This window comes from Echiichthys vipera, assembly GCF_963691815.1.
Source record: "Echiichthys vipera genome assembly, chromosome: 2".
In the NCBI taxonomy this organism is placed as follows: Eukaryota; Metazoa; Chordata; class Actinopteri; order Perciformes; family Trachinidae; genus Echiichthys; species Echiichthys vipera.
In genome coordinates, this window is record NC_139827.1 from 2,193,987 (window position 1) to 2,213,456 (window position 19,470).

At 48.2% G+C, this 19,470-nt stretch overlaps 1 protein-coding gene across 1 annotated transcript; it reads left to right on the forward strand.

Annotated features, from left to right (window-relative positions):
• Positions 1-998: 998 nt before the first annotated feature.
• Positions 999-16,629, forward strand: LOC310963490 (uncharacterized protein; the record flags this gene model as incomplete). The annotated part of the gene is made up of 11 exons (XM_083936348.1): positions 999-1,072; positions 8,313-8,371; positions 10,157-10,374; positions 11,466-11,577; positions 11,706-11,802; positions 11,944-12,031; positions 12,137-12,270; positions 13,495-13,711; positions 15,082-15,175; positions 15,287-15,365; positions 15,667-16,629. Exons 3-11 carry the CDS (start codon positions 10,275-10,277, stop codon positions 16,627-16,629), a joined length of 1,884 nt encoding a protein of 627 aa, XP_083792474.1. The 5' UTR covers positions 999-1,072; positions 8,313-8,371; positions 10,157-10,274.
• Positions 16,630-19,470: the final 2,841 nt, after the last annotated feature.

A 19,470-nucleotide genomic window follows, 5' to 3' on the forward strand; every position in this document is an offset into this window, starting at 1 on the left:
CTTTAGGGTCCTTGTCCCCCCCTCCAGGCCCGTTTGTACTCACACTACCTGGGCCTCGGAGAATGCTTCTTGCTGCCTATACGTCATCACGCCGTAACACGTCACACGCATTGATGACGTCATGGCGATGCGTGGCTTTGTTTCCAGATCTTTCCGTAGACCTCGGAGTTTTTGTGCGTCTTGTCGATTGTTTTTGAATCTTTTCATCGACCAAATCTGCAGTAAACACTCCACCTCCGCATCACACCAACGTGAACCTTTCGCCGCCATTGTTTGAAATGTCCGCGCATGGTCCCTCCTTCTTTTTTCTACGTCCCAACAGGCGCACAGGAAATGACCTCAGAACCACCGTAGGCCTCTTGCTCGTGCTCGTACATGTGCAAACGTGCTTTACAAAAGCCCACCTCTCTCAGACGGGCCGTGGACGGCCGCAGTTATGTGTGGAGTGGTCGCACTCACACTGGTCAAAGAACTAGGCTTGACCCGAAAGACCTGTTTTGGCCCGGTGCGGAAGGACAGTGTGAGTGCGCCCTAAGAGTTTGTATTAAGGTGTGTGTGTGTTGGGGTATATTTGAGTTTTAATGGTCCTTTAAGTGCGTTTTTTAGCACCTGGTCTGGGAAACTGTCACTTCTCACCAATAATGAATGACAGACGCATTTTTACGAGGCAACAATGAATCGAAACTCAGAGTTTCTGCTGTTTTAAAGTGACAGACGTTAAGTGAACAGGAGCAGCAGTAATGAAACTTGCTAACAAGAGAAAAGAGAGGCAGCCCTAAAAGGGGTTTCCACCCTGTTCTTTCACACTTCTCGGTGAAACGCGGGATTGCATGTCACCGAGATACTACGGGGAAACCACACTAACCACGTTTTTTTTTTCTGTCACTCAGAAAGTTTTCCTACATGCACATTTCCGTCACTTTAGATGCTGATGCAGTCTAGAGGAGCAGGTTTTCAGTGAAGTCTGAGTGAGTGCAGGCACGGTAACGACCGATGATCGATCACTTTGAATGTTCCTGATGAGACGCAGTCATGAAAGGGGAAGAGCTTTCAGCAGGAAGACACTGGACAGGTAGGGTTTTTGTGTCAAACACCTTTGGTTATGAGCTGTTTCCTGACGTAGATCAAGCTTCTAATGAATGAATGAGTCGCTGATGGGAAGTGATGCTAGAGCAGAAGTGGTAGCGATGATGGCGAGGACGATAAAGCCGCTTTTGTTTGCTCATGACAGATAAGAAGGGGTTTCACTGTGTGTGTTTCACGACAATGACTGATGACGGTGAAACAGAAAGACCCTTTTTTGGTAATGTTTGAATGAAAAAACCTTTCAAGTAGAATTATTACAATAAGTTGGACAAAATACCTAGAACTCAAGGTCCTCTTTATGGTTTTTAAGCTTTCAGTGGCCTCTCATGGTCTGCCGATGAACACCGGGTATTTAAGGATGCCTTTATGGAAAGAAACCTGTGCTTGAGGCAGGTCCATGCCTGTGAAGCTTTTCAAATTAAGAGTTTCCTCCCAGTGACAATTTAAAACCATTTACTGGCTAATAAAGGTAAGCTGTTCTTCAGTTCTTCTTTCATACAAAGAGAAACTTAGCACAAGAGAGAAAGGCCGGTGTGTGGGTTTTAAATGGTGGTGGAAGTCGGAGGCGGTGAGAGGAAGAGGGGAAAGCAAAGAGTGTGGGGGAGTTAGGAGAGAGAGAGAGAGCGAGAGAGAGAGACGACCCAGACAACTCCTAGAAAGAAATTTAACTTCAAATCAAATCAAATCAACCTTTATTTATTTATACGGACCTTTCATACAGAAAGTATCGCAAAGTGCCGAGTTACAGAGATGTACAGAAAACGAGAAACATCAAATCAAATCAGGAGAAGAAAGTTAAACGAACCCTCCCACAGTCATGCACGGAGACATACACACACGTATACGTTCATACACACATTCACACATACACACACACAGCCACGCTGACACACAGACACACACACTCACACCTACACAAACACTAGCTGTCACTACAGCGACATGGCCGGGCAGCGAGACTGAGGTACAGAGGAGTCCAGAGGAAGCTACCTTTGGGGGGGCCAACCACACCGGGAGAGATCCCAGTCCAAGGTCACAGGGAGCACCGCCACAGAGACCCCCCCAACCCGGGCAGACAGGAGCCTCCGTACCAAGGTGCAGAGCTCTCTAGTCGCCCGGGCCGGAGCCGTCCACGGGACAGCACCCCCCCGGCCAGACCAGAGACAACTCCCAAACTGGCAGGCCCCCTGAGTATTGGCAAACACTTATATATCTGTACCAAACTGTGTTGCTAACTATCCAGTAAAGGTTGAATATAGAATCCAGGCCCACAGTCGTTCACGTCGCTGCTGCCGTTTTCAGGTACTCCTACACACACGCTGCTGTTGCAGGTTATGTTAAACCCCCCACTCCTCCAAATATAGATTTATAACTGAACCAACAAAGGCATCATGCTCTTTGTGCATCATGTTTACTCTTCATTTAATTGAAGATTGAAGATTCATGAAGCTTTATTTATTCATCCCGAGGGAAATGATTGTGCAACAGTTTCAATACAAAGATGAAAGGATCAGAGTGACAATAAGCATAAAAACATCAATCAAATCAAAGTAAAGCTAACATCAAATAAATTAAGGACCCTAAAGGGGCACGGGCCACGGGACGGACGCACAGTCTAAGTGCTCTGTCGTTCACCTGCCGAAAAAAACGTTTATCTGACACCGAAAACTGACCAATGTTAACAGTTCAAGTCGCCGTGGTGATGGCGATGTGTTGCTTTAGGTATGAATGAAATATGATCCAGTACCGTTCTGTAACGGGTGTGGAGTGAACCCAACTGCAGCACAGATGAACCAGGTATTTGTTTTAAAACAGTCTTTATTCAGCAGGTAAAAGCAAGTACACGGCCGACCAGGGGAGGGCAGGAACAGGCCAGGCACAGACCAGCCACAGAAAACAGGCAGTTAGTACTCGAGGTCAGGGACGGAAGGCTGGTGGATTTAACAGGGTTTAGACGAGAGGCAAAGGTCAAAGGCAAGTCGTGTCGATACCAGGTGAGCAATCTGGGAACAAGTGCTGAGAGTCAGGCATGAGAGCGAAGGCAATGTGGCAAAGAGTGAGTGGAGTGAGGCTGCATATATAATGGCCTGATTGGAGATGGTGAGCAGGTGAGAGCAGCAGGTGAAAGCTGTGGACCCATCAGGGGTGTGGCTGAGCAGCAGAGCAGGGGAGGAGCCGAGCAAACTGGGACACGTTGGTTTATTTGAATGTTTAAGCCGCCTCAGCAGTCGGTATTAATACATCTAAGGGCGCACTCACACTGTGCCTCCGTCCCGTGCCCCGTGCTTTAGGGTCCTTGTCCCCCCCTCCAGGCCCGTTTGTACTCACACTACCTGGGCCTCGGAGAATGCTTCTTGCTGCCTATACGTCATCACGCCGTAACACGTCACACGCATTGATGACGTCATGGCGATGCGTGGCTTTGTTTCCAAATCTTTCCGTAGACCTCGATGTTTTTGTGCGTCTTGTCGACTGTTTTTGAATCTTTTCATCGACCAAATCTGCAGTAAACACTCCACCTCCGCATCACACCAACGTGAACCTTTCACCGCCATTGTTGCTGTTGTTAAATATCCGCGCATGGTCCCTCCTTCTTTTTTCTATGTCCCAACAGGCGCACAGGAAATGACCTCAGAACCACCGTAGGCCTCGTGCTCGTACACGTGCGCACGCTCGTGCTCGTACATGTGCAAACGCGCTTTGCAAAAGCCCACCTCTCTCAGACGGGCCATGGACGGCCAGCTGGCCACAGTTATGTGCGGAGCGGTTGCACTCACACTGGTCAAACGCACTAGGCTTTAGCCGAAAAACCTGTTTTGGCGCGGTGCTGAAGGACAGTGTGAGTGCGCCCTTAATGCTAGAAGGACTGAGAAAAGCTTGTTTTCTGCCTGCCTCTATGGCAGCTGCAGGACCCTAGTTTGTGCTAACGCAAGTGTTCCTGCTCGCGTGGTTTCCAGTGTCATACGGTAACTAGGGAAATAGAAAGACAGTCCCAGGTCTGTGGTCCTGAAACTGCAGCTTCCTCTATTGCAGACACACATGTGGGATAGAGGCTGTGACCGAGTGGACTCTAAATCTGTAACATCGAGAAATAAAATGTATGAGAGTAAGAAAGGATAAGCACACTTGCTGGATAGTGCATGTTTTTTTTTCTCTTTTTAGAAACAACAGTAGCTTTCTGGAAGAGAAGGGGGTTAGGAAGTGGTTAGTGTGTGTGTGTGTGTGTGTGTGTGTGTGTTTTGTGTGTTTTGTGTGCGTGTGTGTAGTTTGCGGTTGCTGTTGAGAGGAAAGTGAGAGAACAGAGCGTTAGCTTTGTGGAGCTAACGGTTAGGGGAAGTCCAAATGTCAGAGCGAACGAAACAGGACGAATATGTATGTCAGAGAGAGAGAGAGAGAGAGAGAGAGCGAGAGAGAGAGAGAGAGAGAGAGAGAGAGAGAGAGAGATAGCGAGAGAGAGAGAGAGAGAGAGAGAGAGAGAGAGGGAGAGAGGGAGAGGGAGAGGGAGAGGGAGAGAGAGAGAGAGAGAGAGAGAGAGAGCGAGAGAGACAGAGAGAGAGAGAGAGAGAGAGAGAGAGAGCGAGAGAGAGAGAGAGAGAAAGAGAGAGAGAGAGAGAGAGAGAGAGAGCGAGAGAGAGAGAGGGAGAGAGAGAGAGAGAGAGAGAGAGAGAGAGAGAGAGAGAGAGAGAGAGAGAGAGAGAGAGAGAGGGGTTAAAAAGAGGTGGAGCAGATCGTGGCTGATACATTGATTCGTCATCAAAGTGCTTCTTCCCCCAAAGCGGTTTCTCCCAACGTCCGTCGCTGATCATAAGATACAGACCAGTTGGGAAAGTTGATGGAGCGTGTGAATTGTGTCATCGTGAGTCATGACGATGGTCAGGTGACTCTGAACACATCCGGTCACAGGGCCGAGCTGCAAAAAAAACCTGCTGTGTCGTTGGATTTCTTCGATAAAGATCAACCAACAGGATCCGCTTTTTCTCCGTGGTTTATTTTGACAGTATTTTCCTCTGCAGACAGAAATACGTTCGCCCCTGCTTCCTCACAAAGATCAGAGTTCAGCAGGAATGACCCCGAGCCCACTGGTGCTCAGCCTCATAGAGGAGGAGACCCCCCATCCAGACAGACCAAGTCATAAGGTCACAGACCGGGTCACAAGGTCACAGACAGAACGAGCTAAGCCTTGGTTGGATGACGTCTTTAGACCAAACAAAACCTGCCTCAGACATTACAATTCTGAACACTTCTCTCATCACAAGGTCTCTAACACAGGGTCCACACAGGCCAAGGTCTCTAAAACAGGGTCCACATAGGCCAAGGTCTCTAAAACAGGGTCCACATAGGCCAAGGTCTCTAAAACAGGGTCCAAACAGGCCAAGGTCTCTAACACAGGGTCCACACAGGCCAAGGTCTCTAAAACAGGGTCCACACAGGCCAAGGTCTCTAAAACAGGGTCCACATAGGTCAAGGTCTCTAAAACAGGGTCCACATAGGCCAAGGTCTCTAAGACAGGGTCCACATAGGTCAAGGTCTCTAAAACAGGGTCCACACAGGCCAAGGTCTCTAACACAGGGTCCACATAGGCCAAGGTCTCTAAAACAGGGTCCAAACAGGCCAAGGTCTCTAACACAGGGTCCACACAGGCCAAGGTCTCTAACACAGGGTCCACATAGGCCAAGGTCTCTAAAACAGGGTCCAAACAGGCCAAGGTCTCTAACACAGGGTCCACACAGGCCAAGGTCTCTAAAACAGGGTCCACACAGGCCAAGGTCTCTAACACAGGGTCCACATAGGTCAAGGTCTCTAAAACAGGGTCCACACAGGCCAAGGTCTCTAACACAGGGTCCACATAGGTCAAGGTCTCTAAAACAGGGTCCACATAGGTCAAGGTCTCTAAAACAGGGTCCACACAGGCCAAGGTCTCTAACACAGGGTCCACACAGGCCAAGGTCTCTAAAACAGGGTCCACATAGGCCAAGGTCTCTAAAACAGGGTCCACACAGGCCAAGGTCTCTAAAACAGGGTCCACACAGGCCAAGGTCTCTAACACAGGGTCCACATAGGCCAAGGTCACTAAGGGCGCACTCACGCTGTCCTTCCCAGTGGGCCAAAACAGGTTTCACGGGTAAAGCCTAGTGCGTTTGACCAGTGTGAGTGCAACAGCTCCGCGTCTAGCTGCGGCCAGTTGGCCGTCCACGGCCCGTCTGAGAGAGGTGGGCTTTTCTAAAGCACATGTACGTGCACGAGCGTGCGCACGTGTACGAGCATGAGGCCTACGGCGGTTCTGAGGTCATTTCCTGTGCGCCTGTTGGGACGTAGAAAAAAGAAGGAGGGACCATGCGCGGACATTTCAAACAATGGCGGTGAAAGGTTCACGTTGGTGTGATGCGGAGGTGGAGTGTTTACTGCAGATTTGGTCGATGAAAAGATTCAAAAACAGTCGACAAGACGCACAAAAACTCAGAGGTCTACGGAAAGATCTGGAAACAAAGCCACGCATCGCCATGACGTCATCAATGCGTGTGACGTGTTACGGCGTGATGACGTATAGGCAGCAAGAAGCATTCTCCGAGGCCCAGGTAGTGTGAGTACAAACGGGCCTGGAGGGGGGGGACAAGGACCCTAAAGCACGGGGCACGGGACGGAGGAACAGTGGGAGGGCGCCCTTAACTTCCCTTCTCTCACCCAGTCACAGACTTGTTCAATATGTCGACTTCTCGATCGGATCATTTGCTTGTTTCCCGTAATGTCCCCTTTTCAACCCCGTTGTGATGAAAAGGTAATGATTAGAAATTGTGAGGACATGATCTAAACCTGATTAGTGCTGTTTTAAGAAAGGAAGTGCCAATAGCAGGAAGTGCCAATAGCAGGAAGTGCACCTTTCAGAATAATGGAACATTTCTCAGAACAGAAAAACACTCTGACCTTTATTAAAACCGCATTTGCAGGTGACCGGGTGTCTGTACGAGCTGGTGTTGTTCCGCCCGTGCACGGAAATAGAATATATATATACACACACACACACACACACACACACACACACACACACACACACACACATATATAGTATCTAAATGAATGTGTAAGTAGATAAAAGTTTGCTTTAATAGAAATGTTTTCTTACAAATATAAAATGCTTAAAGACCTTTATCAAACACTTTATTATACAGACACACACACACACACACACACACACACACACACACACACACACACACACACACACACACACACACACACACATATATATATATATATATATATATATATACAGTATATAAATGAATGTGTACGTAGATAATATAAATATAAAATGTCTAAAGAGTCTTTGAAAGGACTCTTGTTATTGTGCAGAGTGAGTTTCTGTAACTGGGTCTGTGGGTGATTGTGGGTCGGTTCACAGTGGGCTGTAATAACCACATGCCACAAATCATACCTGACACACACACACACACACACACACACACACACACACACACACACACACACACACACACACACACACACACACACACACACACACACACACACACACACACACACACACACACACACACACACACACACACACACACACACACATTTATTTTTCATCCTGTTTTTCACAGAATTTTAAATGTCAGTGCGGTTCACATGCAAAAACAACAACCACTGTATCAATTACATGTTTGCCACGAAAGGCAAAAAGAGAAGACACACACGTGAAATATGAGCAATTAAACAACGCACATGTGTCCGTGTGAGTGTGTACGCTTATTGTAAATGCATATAAAACACTGGGGAAGGGAAGTTACGGAGGGTGAATAATTAACCTGTACAAGGGATGAACTCTGCAGCATCCACTCTGGATCAGCCAGTGTTCACCGGCCAGGACGCTGCGGTGGTGTTGGAGCTTTAGTGTCTGTCTTATTGAAACCCTGCATCAGCGTCTCGTTATAGAAGCAGGTGCACGACGCCGGCGCCGTTGTTAGAACATGTCGTTAATTATCAGCCGACGGAAAATAGAGGAGGAAGCTGTTAACCACCAAAACCCAGAGGTGAAGATGACTTCAAGTGTTTGTTTTTTTAGTGTGAGCCGAGAGCGTGGGTGGATTCAAACCACGGATCTTGATCTGTGATTATGTTTCGCAGTAGTGACCTTCAAAGAGTGTAAGACCTGTCCTCTATCGTTGTCAGAGGGGAGGCGGTTTGACGGGTAAAACCTTTTCTTGTCTGATGTTTGTTCACAGAGCGTCAAATGGACTGAAACCAGCGCTTTGAATCAGATCCTGAGCGGCTTCACCAACAGGTAAGACACTCTTAACCCTGGTTATGCTTCACATGTAAGAGGCTGCACATCACGTACTGTCTTTAATGTCATCAGGTGGTAGAGAGGATGTGATACCTGAGCAGGCAGACAGCTGCTCTGCAGGTCAACTGTGTTTTAGTCTTTTGGTTTTGCTTGTAGCCCTGTGTCAAAATCTTCAAGTGAAGGAGTTCAAATAACTCTGGATCGTGTTCACGAGTGAGGGGACGATGGACGCTCTACCGCACCGTTGTGATGAAAAGAGAGCTGAGGAAGGCAAAGCTCTGGATCTACCGCTCAGTCCTGGTTCCTACCCTCACCTGTGGTCATGAAAGCTGGGTCAGGACCCAAAGAACCAGGTCCAGGTCCAAGCGAAATGTGTTTCCTCAGGAGGGGGTCTGGAGTCTCCCTTAGAGAGAGGGGGAGAAGTTCAGCATCCGTGAGGAACTCGGAGTAGAGCCGCTGCTCCTTTGTGTTGAAAGGAGCCAGTTGAGGTGGTTCAGGATCATCTGGTAAGGATGAGCCCTGGGCGCCTCCCTAGGGAGGTGTTCCAGGCACGTCCAGCTGGGAGGAGGCCTCGGGGAAGACCCAGGACCAGGTGGAGAGATTAGATCTCCACACTGGCCTGGGAACGCCTCAGGATCCCCCAGTTAGAGCTGGTTAATGTGGCCCGGGAAAGGGAAGTTTGGGGTCCCCTGCTAAAGCTGCTGCCCCCGCGACCCGACCCCGGATAAGAGGCTGAAGATGAGATGAGATGAGTTTATATTGAGCTCACATGTCTTAATAATGCTGTGCTTAGTCATAACAAGGGAACACCATACCAGTGGCTTTTTTTCCACCATGAACATTAAGACACAGAACATGGGGCCAGGAGGTTTTACTCCAGCACATGAGTTTCATACTGGTTTGGTTTCTGGGTCTGTGCAAATAATTACCTTACGGTCACAGACTAGCTTCTCTAACCTTTAGGCCACCGCTGCCCAAAACAAGCTCCAAAAGCAGCTAGTAAGTGCTTGTTTTTGGTATAGAAAAGGTCAGCACTGTCGCCTCACAGTGAGAGGGTTTCTGGTTTGAATCCCGGCTGGGGCCCTTCTGTGTGGAGTTTGCATGTTGTCCCCGTGTCTGCGTGGGTTTTCTCCGGGTTCTCCGGTTTCCTCCCACAGTCCAAAGACGTGCAGGTGTTCGGTTCATTGATGACTCTAAATCACCCGTAGGTGTGAATGGTTGTCTGTCTCTGTTCGTCTCTATGTGTCCTGTGATAGACTGGCGTCCTGTCCAGGCTGTACCCCGCCTCACGCCCGATGTCGGCTGGGATCGGCTCCAGCCCCCCGCGACCCCGACAGGGACAAGAGGCTGAAGATGAATGAATGAATGAATGAAAACCCAGAGGTTAAACTTTTCACCTTGTAACATTCGGGGATGCAGCAAAACACTGCTTTCCCATCTGGTTCCTTAAATCTAAACTAGCGGCTCCGTCCGTGGATCTATCACTCAGACAAATAAAAGATAAAGACTGAATGTGATGCTGAGTCTGACCCTTGCTTATGGCATTCTCCATCACCCGTGTGCATGTATCACGTCTGACACAGGTGTGATCACAGCTGGTGTGAGTGGAAACAGAAAAGACAAACTGAGGCAGGATCTGAAACACGTCTATTCCTGTTTATCACCTGTTGGTGTCACACATGTGTCTGGCTGTGTCTTATTATATTCAGCATCCACAATACCACAGAATAAAGAAGCAGAGCGACATGTGTGTGTGTGTGTGTGTGTCATCCCTCTGCGCAGGATGAGAAGAAGGAGGAAGCAGTGACTTGCACCCCGGAGCAAGAACAACCCATCGAACCAACCGCCGGCTTTGGAAACCCACCAACCTGCTCGTCGGAGAACACCGTAAACACCATAAATGGAGAGAAATAAGAACCCCCCTCTGCTGTTCCTCCTCCTGGCTCTGCTTCACGTCTGTGCAGCTGAAGCAGAGAACTGTCCGAGCGTCCCAGATGACAGTAAGTGATTCTCTTTTTTTCTAATAACTTGGTTGAAATTGTTGTTTTTTTTATCCATCACAGCTGATTTTCCAGGGGCCATATTCCTAAAGATTCTTAGGGCGCACTCACTCTGTCCTTCCACACCGGGACAAACAGGTTTTTTCGGGTAAAGCCTAGTGCGTTTGACCAGTGTGAGTGCACCCTCTCCGCACCTAGCCACGGCCAGCTGGCCGTCCACAGCCCGTTTGGGAGAGGTGGGCTTTTGTAGAGCGCGTTTGCACATGTACGAGCACGAGCACGATGCCTACGGCGGCTCTCACGTCATTTATGTGCGCCTGTTCGGACTTATATATATTTAAAAAAAAAGATGGACCATGCACGGACATTTAAAACAATGGCGGTGAAAGGTTCACGTTGGTGTGATGCGGAGGTGGAGTGTTTACTGCAGATTTGGTCGATGAAAAGATTCAAAAACAGTCGACAAGACGCACAAAAACTCTGAGGTCTACGGAAAGATCTGGAAACAAAGCCACGCATCGCCATGACGTCATCAATGCGTGTGACGTGTTACGGCGTGATGACGTATAGGCAGCAAGAAGCATTCTCCGAGGCACAGGTAGTGTGAGTACAAACGGGCCTGGAGGGGGGGACAAGGACCCTAAAGCACGGGGCACGGGACGGAGGCACAGTGGGAGTGCACCCTAAGTGCAAAGAGTTGCTCCTCGTGGCCAAATTCTAAGAAAATTCTTAGAATCGTGATGTTTTCTTAGAGTTTCCCCAAAAACACCTTTTCTGCAGATCTGCAGCGTATCATACGGTGAAATACCAAAAGTATATATTTTATCTAGCTTTTAGGATCGACCAATCACAGCTTTTGAAATGATGACTCATCCCTAGCAACGGGGTCGACCACACCTCCTCGCTAAAATGGGAGTTTCTGTCCGTCCCTTGCTCAGAGTTCCCTGAGAATGATCTGGATTCACTCCGAAGCTGAGAACCCTCGCTTTTAGGTTAAGTTAGGAGCTCTCTGAGAGGGTTCCCACAATCTTCAGGGATACGGGCCCTGATCCTTTGTTCCACGATTATAATCAAACTCAAATCTCCATTAGTTCCCGCAGATATCTCCTGTTACACTGACTACAATCGTGTCATCACTTGCGTGTGGAACAGCTCGCACGCGCCCGATCACCCAGACAACGTGTGCACAGTACACGGCAAAAGGTACGGGCGGAAAAAGTCATTAAACTGAATTCAAATATACCGTTGTTATGTATCTGGATACGATGATTAAAGCCTCATTCATAATCAATGTTAATGTTGCATGTACGTTAATGTTTCTCTCCTAACAGACACACAAATTACAACAGCTCATGTAACCTGACGCCTATCGACGCCTCCACACCAACGATGAAGAAGTGCTCCATGATCTTTCAAAGGGAGAGCAGGGTGAGTCTGGACGGGGGGGGCATCCGCGGAGCATTCATCCTGAGCTCGGCTAAATACGTCGTCAACGTCAACTCACTTCACTCCAACGAATCATCACCTTTACAGTTAATATGTCAACGTATTCTTTGTCGACTCTCTCAGTTTCAGACCTTCCATGAGCTGTCCATTGATCTGAGCTGTAAACCTGTGGAGCTAAGTTTCACCTTTCCCTTCAAGCCGGCGTGTCACAGTGAGTACAGCGACTAATACATCGCCTCCTTGTGACTTGCAAGCTATTCATGATGACCTAAACCAAACTATGTGTGTGTGTGTTTGTGTGTGTGTGTCGCTGCAGTAAAGCCGAATCCTCCGCCACGACCAGATATCAACTCCACCACCGTTTCCTGGTCCTCCCAAGTTCCCCGAAACATGAGAATCTCAGATTACAGCTCGCAGCTGCAGTGGAAACATGAGGATCAGTCCTGGAGTGTGTGTATATGTTTTGTGTCTGCGTTAGTGCGTAGGTGTGTTCAGACCTGACGCCGTGATCATTTATAATATGCAAAGTGTCACGGGAGGTGAGCACAGGAGGGAGGTACGCCGGGAGACATCCGGAGTATGGAGAATAATGATCGGGCCCCGAATGAGACTCAGGACCGGCTTAATATACGGAGAGGCAGGTGATCAGTGCCAACGAGAAACACCTGCTGGGAAAACCAGCTCACATACAGGGAAACACAGACAGAGGTAGTCAAAAACAGAGACTAAGGGCGCACTCACACTGTGCCTCCGCACCGGGCCAAAACCGTTTTTTCAGGTAGAGCCCAGTGCGTTTGACCAGTGTGAGTGCAACCGCTCCGCACCTAGCTGCGGCCAGCTGGCCGTCCACGGCCCGTTTGGGAGAGGTGGGCTTTTGTAAAGCGTGTTTGCACGTGTACGAGCACGAGCACGAGGCCTACGACGGTTCTGAGGTCATTTCCTGTGCGCCTGTTGGGACATAGAAAAAAGGAGGGACCATGCGCGGCCATTTAACAACTACAACAATATCGGTGAAAGGTTCACGTTGGTGTGATGCGGAGGTGGAGTGTTTACTGCCGATTTGGTCGATGAAAAGATTCAAAAACAGTCGACAAGACGCACAAAAACTCCGAGGTCTACGGAAAGATCTGGAAACAAAGCCACGCATCGCCATGACGTCATCAATGCGTGTGCTGTGTTACGGCGTGATGACGTATAGGCAGCAAGAAGCATTCACCGAGGCCCAGGTAGTGTGAGTACAAACGGGCCTGGAGGGGGGGACAAGTACCCTAAAGAATGGGGCACGGGACGGAGGAACAGTGGGAGTGCACCCTAAAATAGAGAGGGGGAGCTGCCCTGATGTAATCATGACACAAAGATTAGAAAACCTGTGAGGGTTGAAATTCTTCGTGGCGTCACTGAGAGAGAATCAGAAAATGTAGGATCGAACTTAATCATCCCCGTCTGTGGACACTCGGAGCGCCACGACTCCACCTCAGTAGCCTACTGTGCGAGGACACAACCAAAAAAGTCAGCAAAGTCATGTCAGTTCTCCAAAAACAACAACCCCTCAGCCATATTTGGGAGAATTTGGTCTGAACACATCTTGTAAATACATAAATGAGTGTGTGTACAGATATTTTGATGCTCTGTGAAGCAGCCCGTTGAACGTCCAAACCATTTCTCCCTGTTCAGGACCCCTCTGTGCATAAAACCACGCAAGACACGCAGTGTAAGTCCTACTGCACAGCAGAGCTGGACCGATGGACGGATCTGCTCATACAAGGCCAGAGGTACGAGGCACGCGTCCGAGTGAAGGCCATCGCAGCCAGATCCAAGTCGACCTGGAGCGACTGGAGCCCCGCTGCTTCATGGGTGTCACCCATCGGAAGAACAAAGCCCCAACCATCAGGTAAAGGATGCGACATATGAACAGACCAGAAGCAACGTGTTAGGAATGTCGTGAAGGTCAAGAGTTCAATTACCTTTAAGGGCGCACTCACACTGTCCATCCGTACCGTACCCCTGGTTCCTTTGACCAGTGTGAGTGCAACCGTACCGCGCCTAGCTGCCTTTTCATCCGTTGACTTACATTTTCTCTTACCTTCGCCGCTTGCTGGTATCGGCCTTTACATCTCCATGGTAATATGGAGGCTTAGGTAGCTTAGCTGCTAAGCTAATCACTAGCTGCTCAGAGTTTACACAGAGGGATGGGGAGTTGGAGGGGACGAGGCGGGATGACGAGGGGATTGGATGGAGGGTACGAGCCAAAACCGAACCCTTCCGTGACGGATGGCTCTCATTGGTCAATTTCTGTTCTGCTTTTTGTTTTTTTGCTATTCATATTGCGTAGATCGGACTACAGGAGCATAATCGCTGTATGAATGATGTTAATAATAATTACCAATGTTCCAAATCGTAGACCATAGCTTTAAACAGGTGTATGCTTTCATAAAAAGTCTAATGTGGTTTCATGTTGTGAAATTTCACTTAAGGCCGGCAGCCCACATGAATTTCATCTTGAGTTAAAATATTTCAACTTGCGTGTCTCCTGCCGTGAATTCACATCTCTTCGCATCTTTGCATTGACATTGTATGTAAACCGACAAATCTAGCGACTCTTTCTGGTGTTATCGGAGACTTCCGTGGTGTTTTGGAGACTCTGAAGTAAAAAGCACGTATCACTCTACAGTTAGTGTCCTCAACGAGCAGTGGGTGCTGCTGTGAGCCCCTTCCCCGCCCCAAAGCACTCACAGGCGCTCTGTCTCACAGTAGCCTCGTGAAGCAGCTGCATAACAGTCTTTTGATGTTGATTTGATATTATAACATTTGTTGGGCGACACATGGGTGTGGTGGTTAGCACTGTCGCCTCAAAGCGAGAGGGTTACTTGTTCGAATCCCGGCTGGGGCCCTTCTGCGGGCACGTGTTCGGTTCATTGATGACTCTAAATTGCCCGTAGGTGTGAATGGTTGTCTGTCTCTGTTCGTCTCTATGTGTCCTGTGATAGACGGGCGTCCTGTCCGGGTGGACCCCGCCTCACGCCCGATGTCAGCTGGGATCGGCTCCAGCCCCCCATGAACCTGACAGGGACAAGCGGTTGAAGATGAATAATATATTTAGGGTGTTTTTGACTCACAGTGCTATTCTTCTCTCCTACATCCCCCATTACAATGACATTTATGCAAATTAGGCGATGCTTGTTCTTTACAGTGGGATAATTACAGCATGCTTACCCTGTACCTAACGTGATCTGCTGTGTCCTCTGTGTGTGTGTGTGTCAGATCTCACTGGGGGTGTTTCGGGCGTTGTTGCCGGTGCGGCAGCATTTGCCGTGTTGCTGGTTGTCGTACACTTTAAGGCCGACAAAACAACCTGGTGAGCAGACTTTTCTGAGACGTTTGTGTCACAAAATAAAAAGAATTTCATCTTCTACGTTCAAGATATTTTTACAACTCTACTTTAATATCATGTCATTGGGTTTTGTAGGGTTTACATGGTGAAGCGGATCAGAGGTCCGCCCCTACCGGACCCAGCAAACTCCTTTCTGAAGGATGTCAATTTCCAGGTGAGCTAATGAAATCTTCTTTTTCTCCGTGTTCAGAACTTGTCATGGAAGCTCCCTACTTATAATCATAAGGGCAATATCTCAAAGATGTAAAACCCATGTAGGATGTGAAACCAGACAGAAAAAAAAATCCTCATTAGTCACGAAACACATGACCTTTATGATCCAAAAGGTCAAAACTGTTATTGCAGCATGAGAGAATAGAGACAAAACATGTTACGCGTTGGGTATTTAGTATATTTATACACTTTGATGCAGCTTCACAAACGTATAGTCTTAATTTATTTCTTATTTCTTCCAGAATTGGTTGAGCCCCTACCTCACCAATGAATATGTTAATTCCTTCTTTAAACCGGTGGAAATAGTCTCCGTAGAGGTAACCTCGGCTGTGGACGCCGTCGCACCCTGCGGGTCAGAGGCGGCACTGCTAGAGAAGATGAGAAGTGAAAGCAGCCACGGGTCGACCAGTTCCAACTTCTCCAATCCCAGTTACTCCCAGCTGTGTCCTCTTCCTCCGCCTCCTCCTCCGCCTCCTATCTCCTCGCTCACTGTGGGGAATCTGGCGCCCTGCGCTGCTGATACACCATACGGACCTGTTGGTTGTCAGGGTGAGGTTAAAGACCCAGAAGAGGATTCATGTGAAGAGAGAGGGAAGGAGGTAGAGATCGGCCTTTTGCTCTCCAAAGGCAGCAACAGCAGTGAGCCCATGCTGGTAATTTCAGATTATGAGAAGGCTGAGAGGCTCCAGGTCGAGCGCGTCAGGCTCCAGAGTCTAGATTCAGGCGTGTGCAGTGGCGAAGAGGCCGGTCAAGAGACACTGGAGGCAGATCGCACCAAAGCGACTGAAGGCGCGGAGGAGAGGGAGGGAGGGATGGCAAAAGAAGTCGACTTTCAGAAGTTGTTTGGAGGCAGTGCAGGTCTTTTTGGCGAAGGGTCCATTCAGCTTTGTTCCAGTTACGAGAAAGTCCAGATGCTGCAGGGGGACAGCCCCGAGCTCCCCAGCCTGGATTCAGGCATCAGCAGCGGGGGCGAGGAGCAGGGGAGTCAGGAGGAGAGCCTGGAGGACATCGAAATGTCCACCGAATCCACAAGCCTCCTGTTTCCTCCACCTCCTTCCAACGTCTTAGCATGCTCCCCAGCCTTCTCTGGGCCGGGCTCGAGTCCAGCTCTGCGACCTCTGCCAAGTCATTTACGTGAGAGGATCGCTCTGATGTCAGCCAACAGGTTTGTGGAGCCCTCTGGTGACGGATACATGCCAGGATGACAGACACGGAAAGACGTCTCTGCAGTATAACATAGCGGTTAACTGTTCTACATCATATGAATATCTATTTAATGCTCAGCTCTCACAGACTTGATTTTCATGAATGTATTTTGTGACCCTGTTTTATTATGCATATTTATCGTATTATATGTTTTTCATACATATAACAACCAACAGTATTAAGCCTGTGAATGTTCTCATTCGTCCAGGTCGTCGTTCTCCTCAAAGCGATTTCAGTCAAAAGCAACTGGACTTGGTTATTTGTCTAGGAAGACGTTTCACCTCTCATCCAAGAGGCTTCATCAGTTCATGTACACATCTGACCAGACTGGGACTGGACCAGGACCAGGACCAGGGCCAGGCTGGGACTGGACCAGGACCTGGACCAGGCTGGGACTGGACCAGGACCAGGACCAGGCTGGGACCAGGCTGGGACTGGTCCAACTAGCTGGTGTGAGATCCAGGTATTTAACCTCTCACAAGGCCGATGATGTCACTGGAACCCTTTGCGCTCCAAGTGCCAACGACCGTCGTTAGAGTGACAGTCGTTGGTGGGAAGTTGGTTTCGACTTTGTTAGTGCTGGTCCAGCCCCAGCCTGGTCCTGGTCCTGGTCCTTGTCCAGTCGTTGGTGGAAGTAGGTCTGGACTTGGTTAGTGCTCTATTGAGTCTGAACGACAGTTGTTGGAGTCAAAGGAGGCCATTTGTGAACAGTTGTTCTTTGACGTTAGATTGTTGAATCTCCTGGTAAGGGATGAAAGAGCAGCATTGTAAATTGGAGATAAGTGGTGTCTCAGACCTCGTCCTCGACGGTCGTTGGCACTTGGAGCACAAAGGGTTCCAGTGACATCATCGGCCTTATGAGAGATTAAATACCTGGATCTCCACACCAGTTAGTTGGACCAGTCCCAGCCTGGTCCTGGTCCTGGTCCTGCACAATGGACCTACACGAGGAAGCCTCTTGGATGAGAGGTGAACGGTCTTCCTAGACAAATAACCAAGTCCAGTTGCTTTGGACTGAAATTGCTTTGAGGAGAACCAACATTATTGCGCAGTAAATCCCGCGTATTCCAGATTTTGTGACAAGTGACGTACTAAACCAAACCACAACCTTTTCTCTCGTCCTAAACAAGTTGTTTTCTGTGCGTAACCCTTTTTGTCACCTTTTGTGGGCTTAAACCGGTCGCAGGGCCTAAATGTAGCCGACATCAAAAGCAACCGCCATGGTCAACTTCTGATCGGTCACCGCCTCGCGCTCAACTTCCGTTCACCGCTTCAAAAGATATCAAACAACTTTTCGTACGCGTTTGTGTTCTTGGGAATACGTTGATTTATCAATGACAACATTACGGAACAGAAGCAAACGAAGAGCACAGCGTTGAGCGTATATTCAGTGTTAATGTCTCCAGCTTCACCACTATATGGCAGCTATAACATAAAGTACAGACTGTGAAGGTGAATATGTTATGACCTCTGACAAATCTGCGTTAGGACGTACCTAACATTTCTATTTTCGTAAACGTATTTCAGTGTTTTATTATTTTTCATGATAATATATGAAAATAGGGGCAGATGTTTTATCAGGACCATTATTGCCATTCATTTGTCATGGCACTTTTTTTGTTGTTTTGGTTGTAATTGTGCTGAATGCATGGGCGGATCCGGAGACAGTGGGACCCTGGGCACAGACATGTAAGAGCCCCCCCACTCTGTCTACACAGGAACAGGACATCCACATTTAAAGAGTCTACTTTTAGCCGTTTTGTAGTCATTTTATTAGTTTTGTGTGTCTTTGTAATTGTTTGCATATCTATATCTATATTTAGACATTTTGCATCATATTATGGTGGTTTTGCATCTATTTTTTTAGACATTTAACATTTCCATGTCATCGTTTTGTATCTCTCTGTGTCACTTTACATATATTTTTAATAATTTTGAGTGTCCTTGTCGTCATTCTTTGTCTCTACATGGTCATTTTGTGTTTAATTTCAGTCATTTAGCGTCTCTTTGTGGTCGTTTTGTGGGTTTTTCACAAAGCCCCCACCACAGAGACTTCCTGGTTGATCCAATAAGGAAGTGCCAAAAACTGCAGTTCTCTGAGTGTCCACTAGGCATGTTTCATAACCATAACCTGTACAATAAAAATACAGAGGGAGATACTTTATTTGTTGCTCAGGACGCTGTTATTGCTGCTATATTAATGTACTGAATTTCATGTATAGTGTCTTTAACAACCCCACAAACGTTAATATACCTTAATAATCAGGCAAATATGTGCGTGGAAGGAAAGGAAATGCCTAAAATTACAGTTCTCCGAGGGTCCACTAGGGGCAGGTTTCATAACAGAGCAGTTTCTCATTGAGCCCCATGTTAAACAGGCCGTTTACACAGCATCATTAAACCTGTTTAAGGACAAAAGAACATTCTAGTCTGTGTGTTTAGGTCATATCTCCATGATAACACTGAGGGGGGAGGGGCTAGTTTTTATTTTATTGGAGGTTAAAGTTTATGAATAATTAGGGGCGTGGCCTCTTGAGTGACAGCTAGCCTCTGGCCCTCACTTCTCGTCGGAGGTAAACTTCAACCAGATGGACGTACGCCCCTCCCCCAGCGTCACATACATGCCCTTTTTTGGTCAGAGGAAATGAGGCGGAGTCAAAGTCTGACAAAATGGAGACTCCCGTAGGCGACAACGACTGGATCAAGTTGAGAGAACGGACCGTGACGGGTATGCAACGTCCGACTTTATGGGCCCCTGACCTCATGGGCTCCTTGGCCTGTGCCCCGTAGGCCTGTTCAGTAATCCATACATGGCCAATGATGTAATAACTGAAATTTAT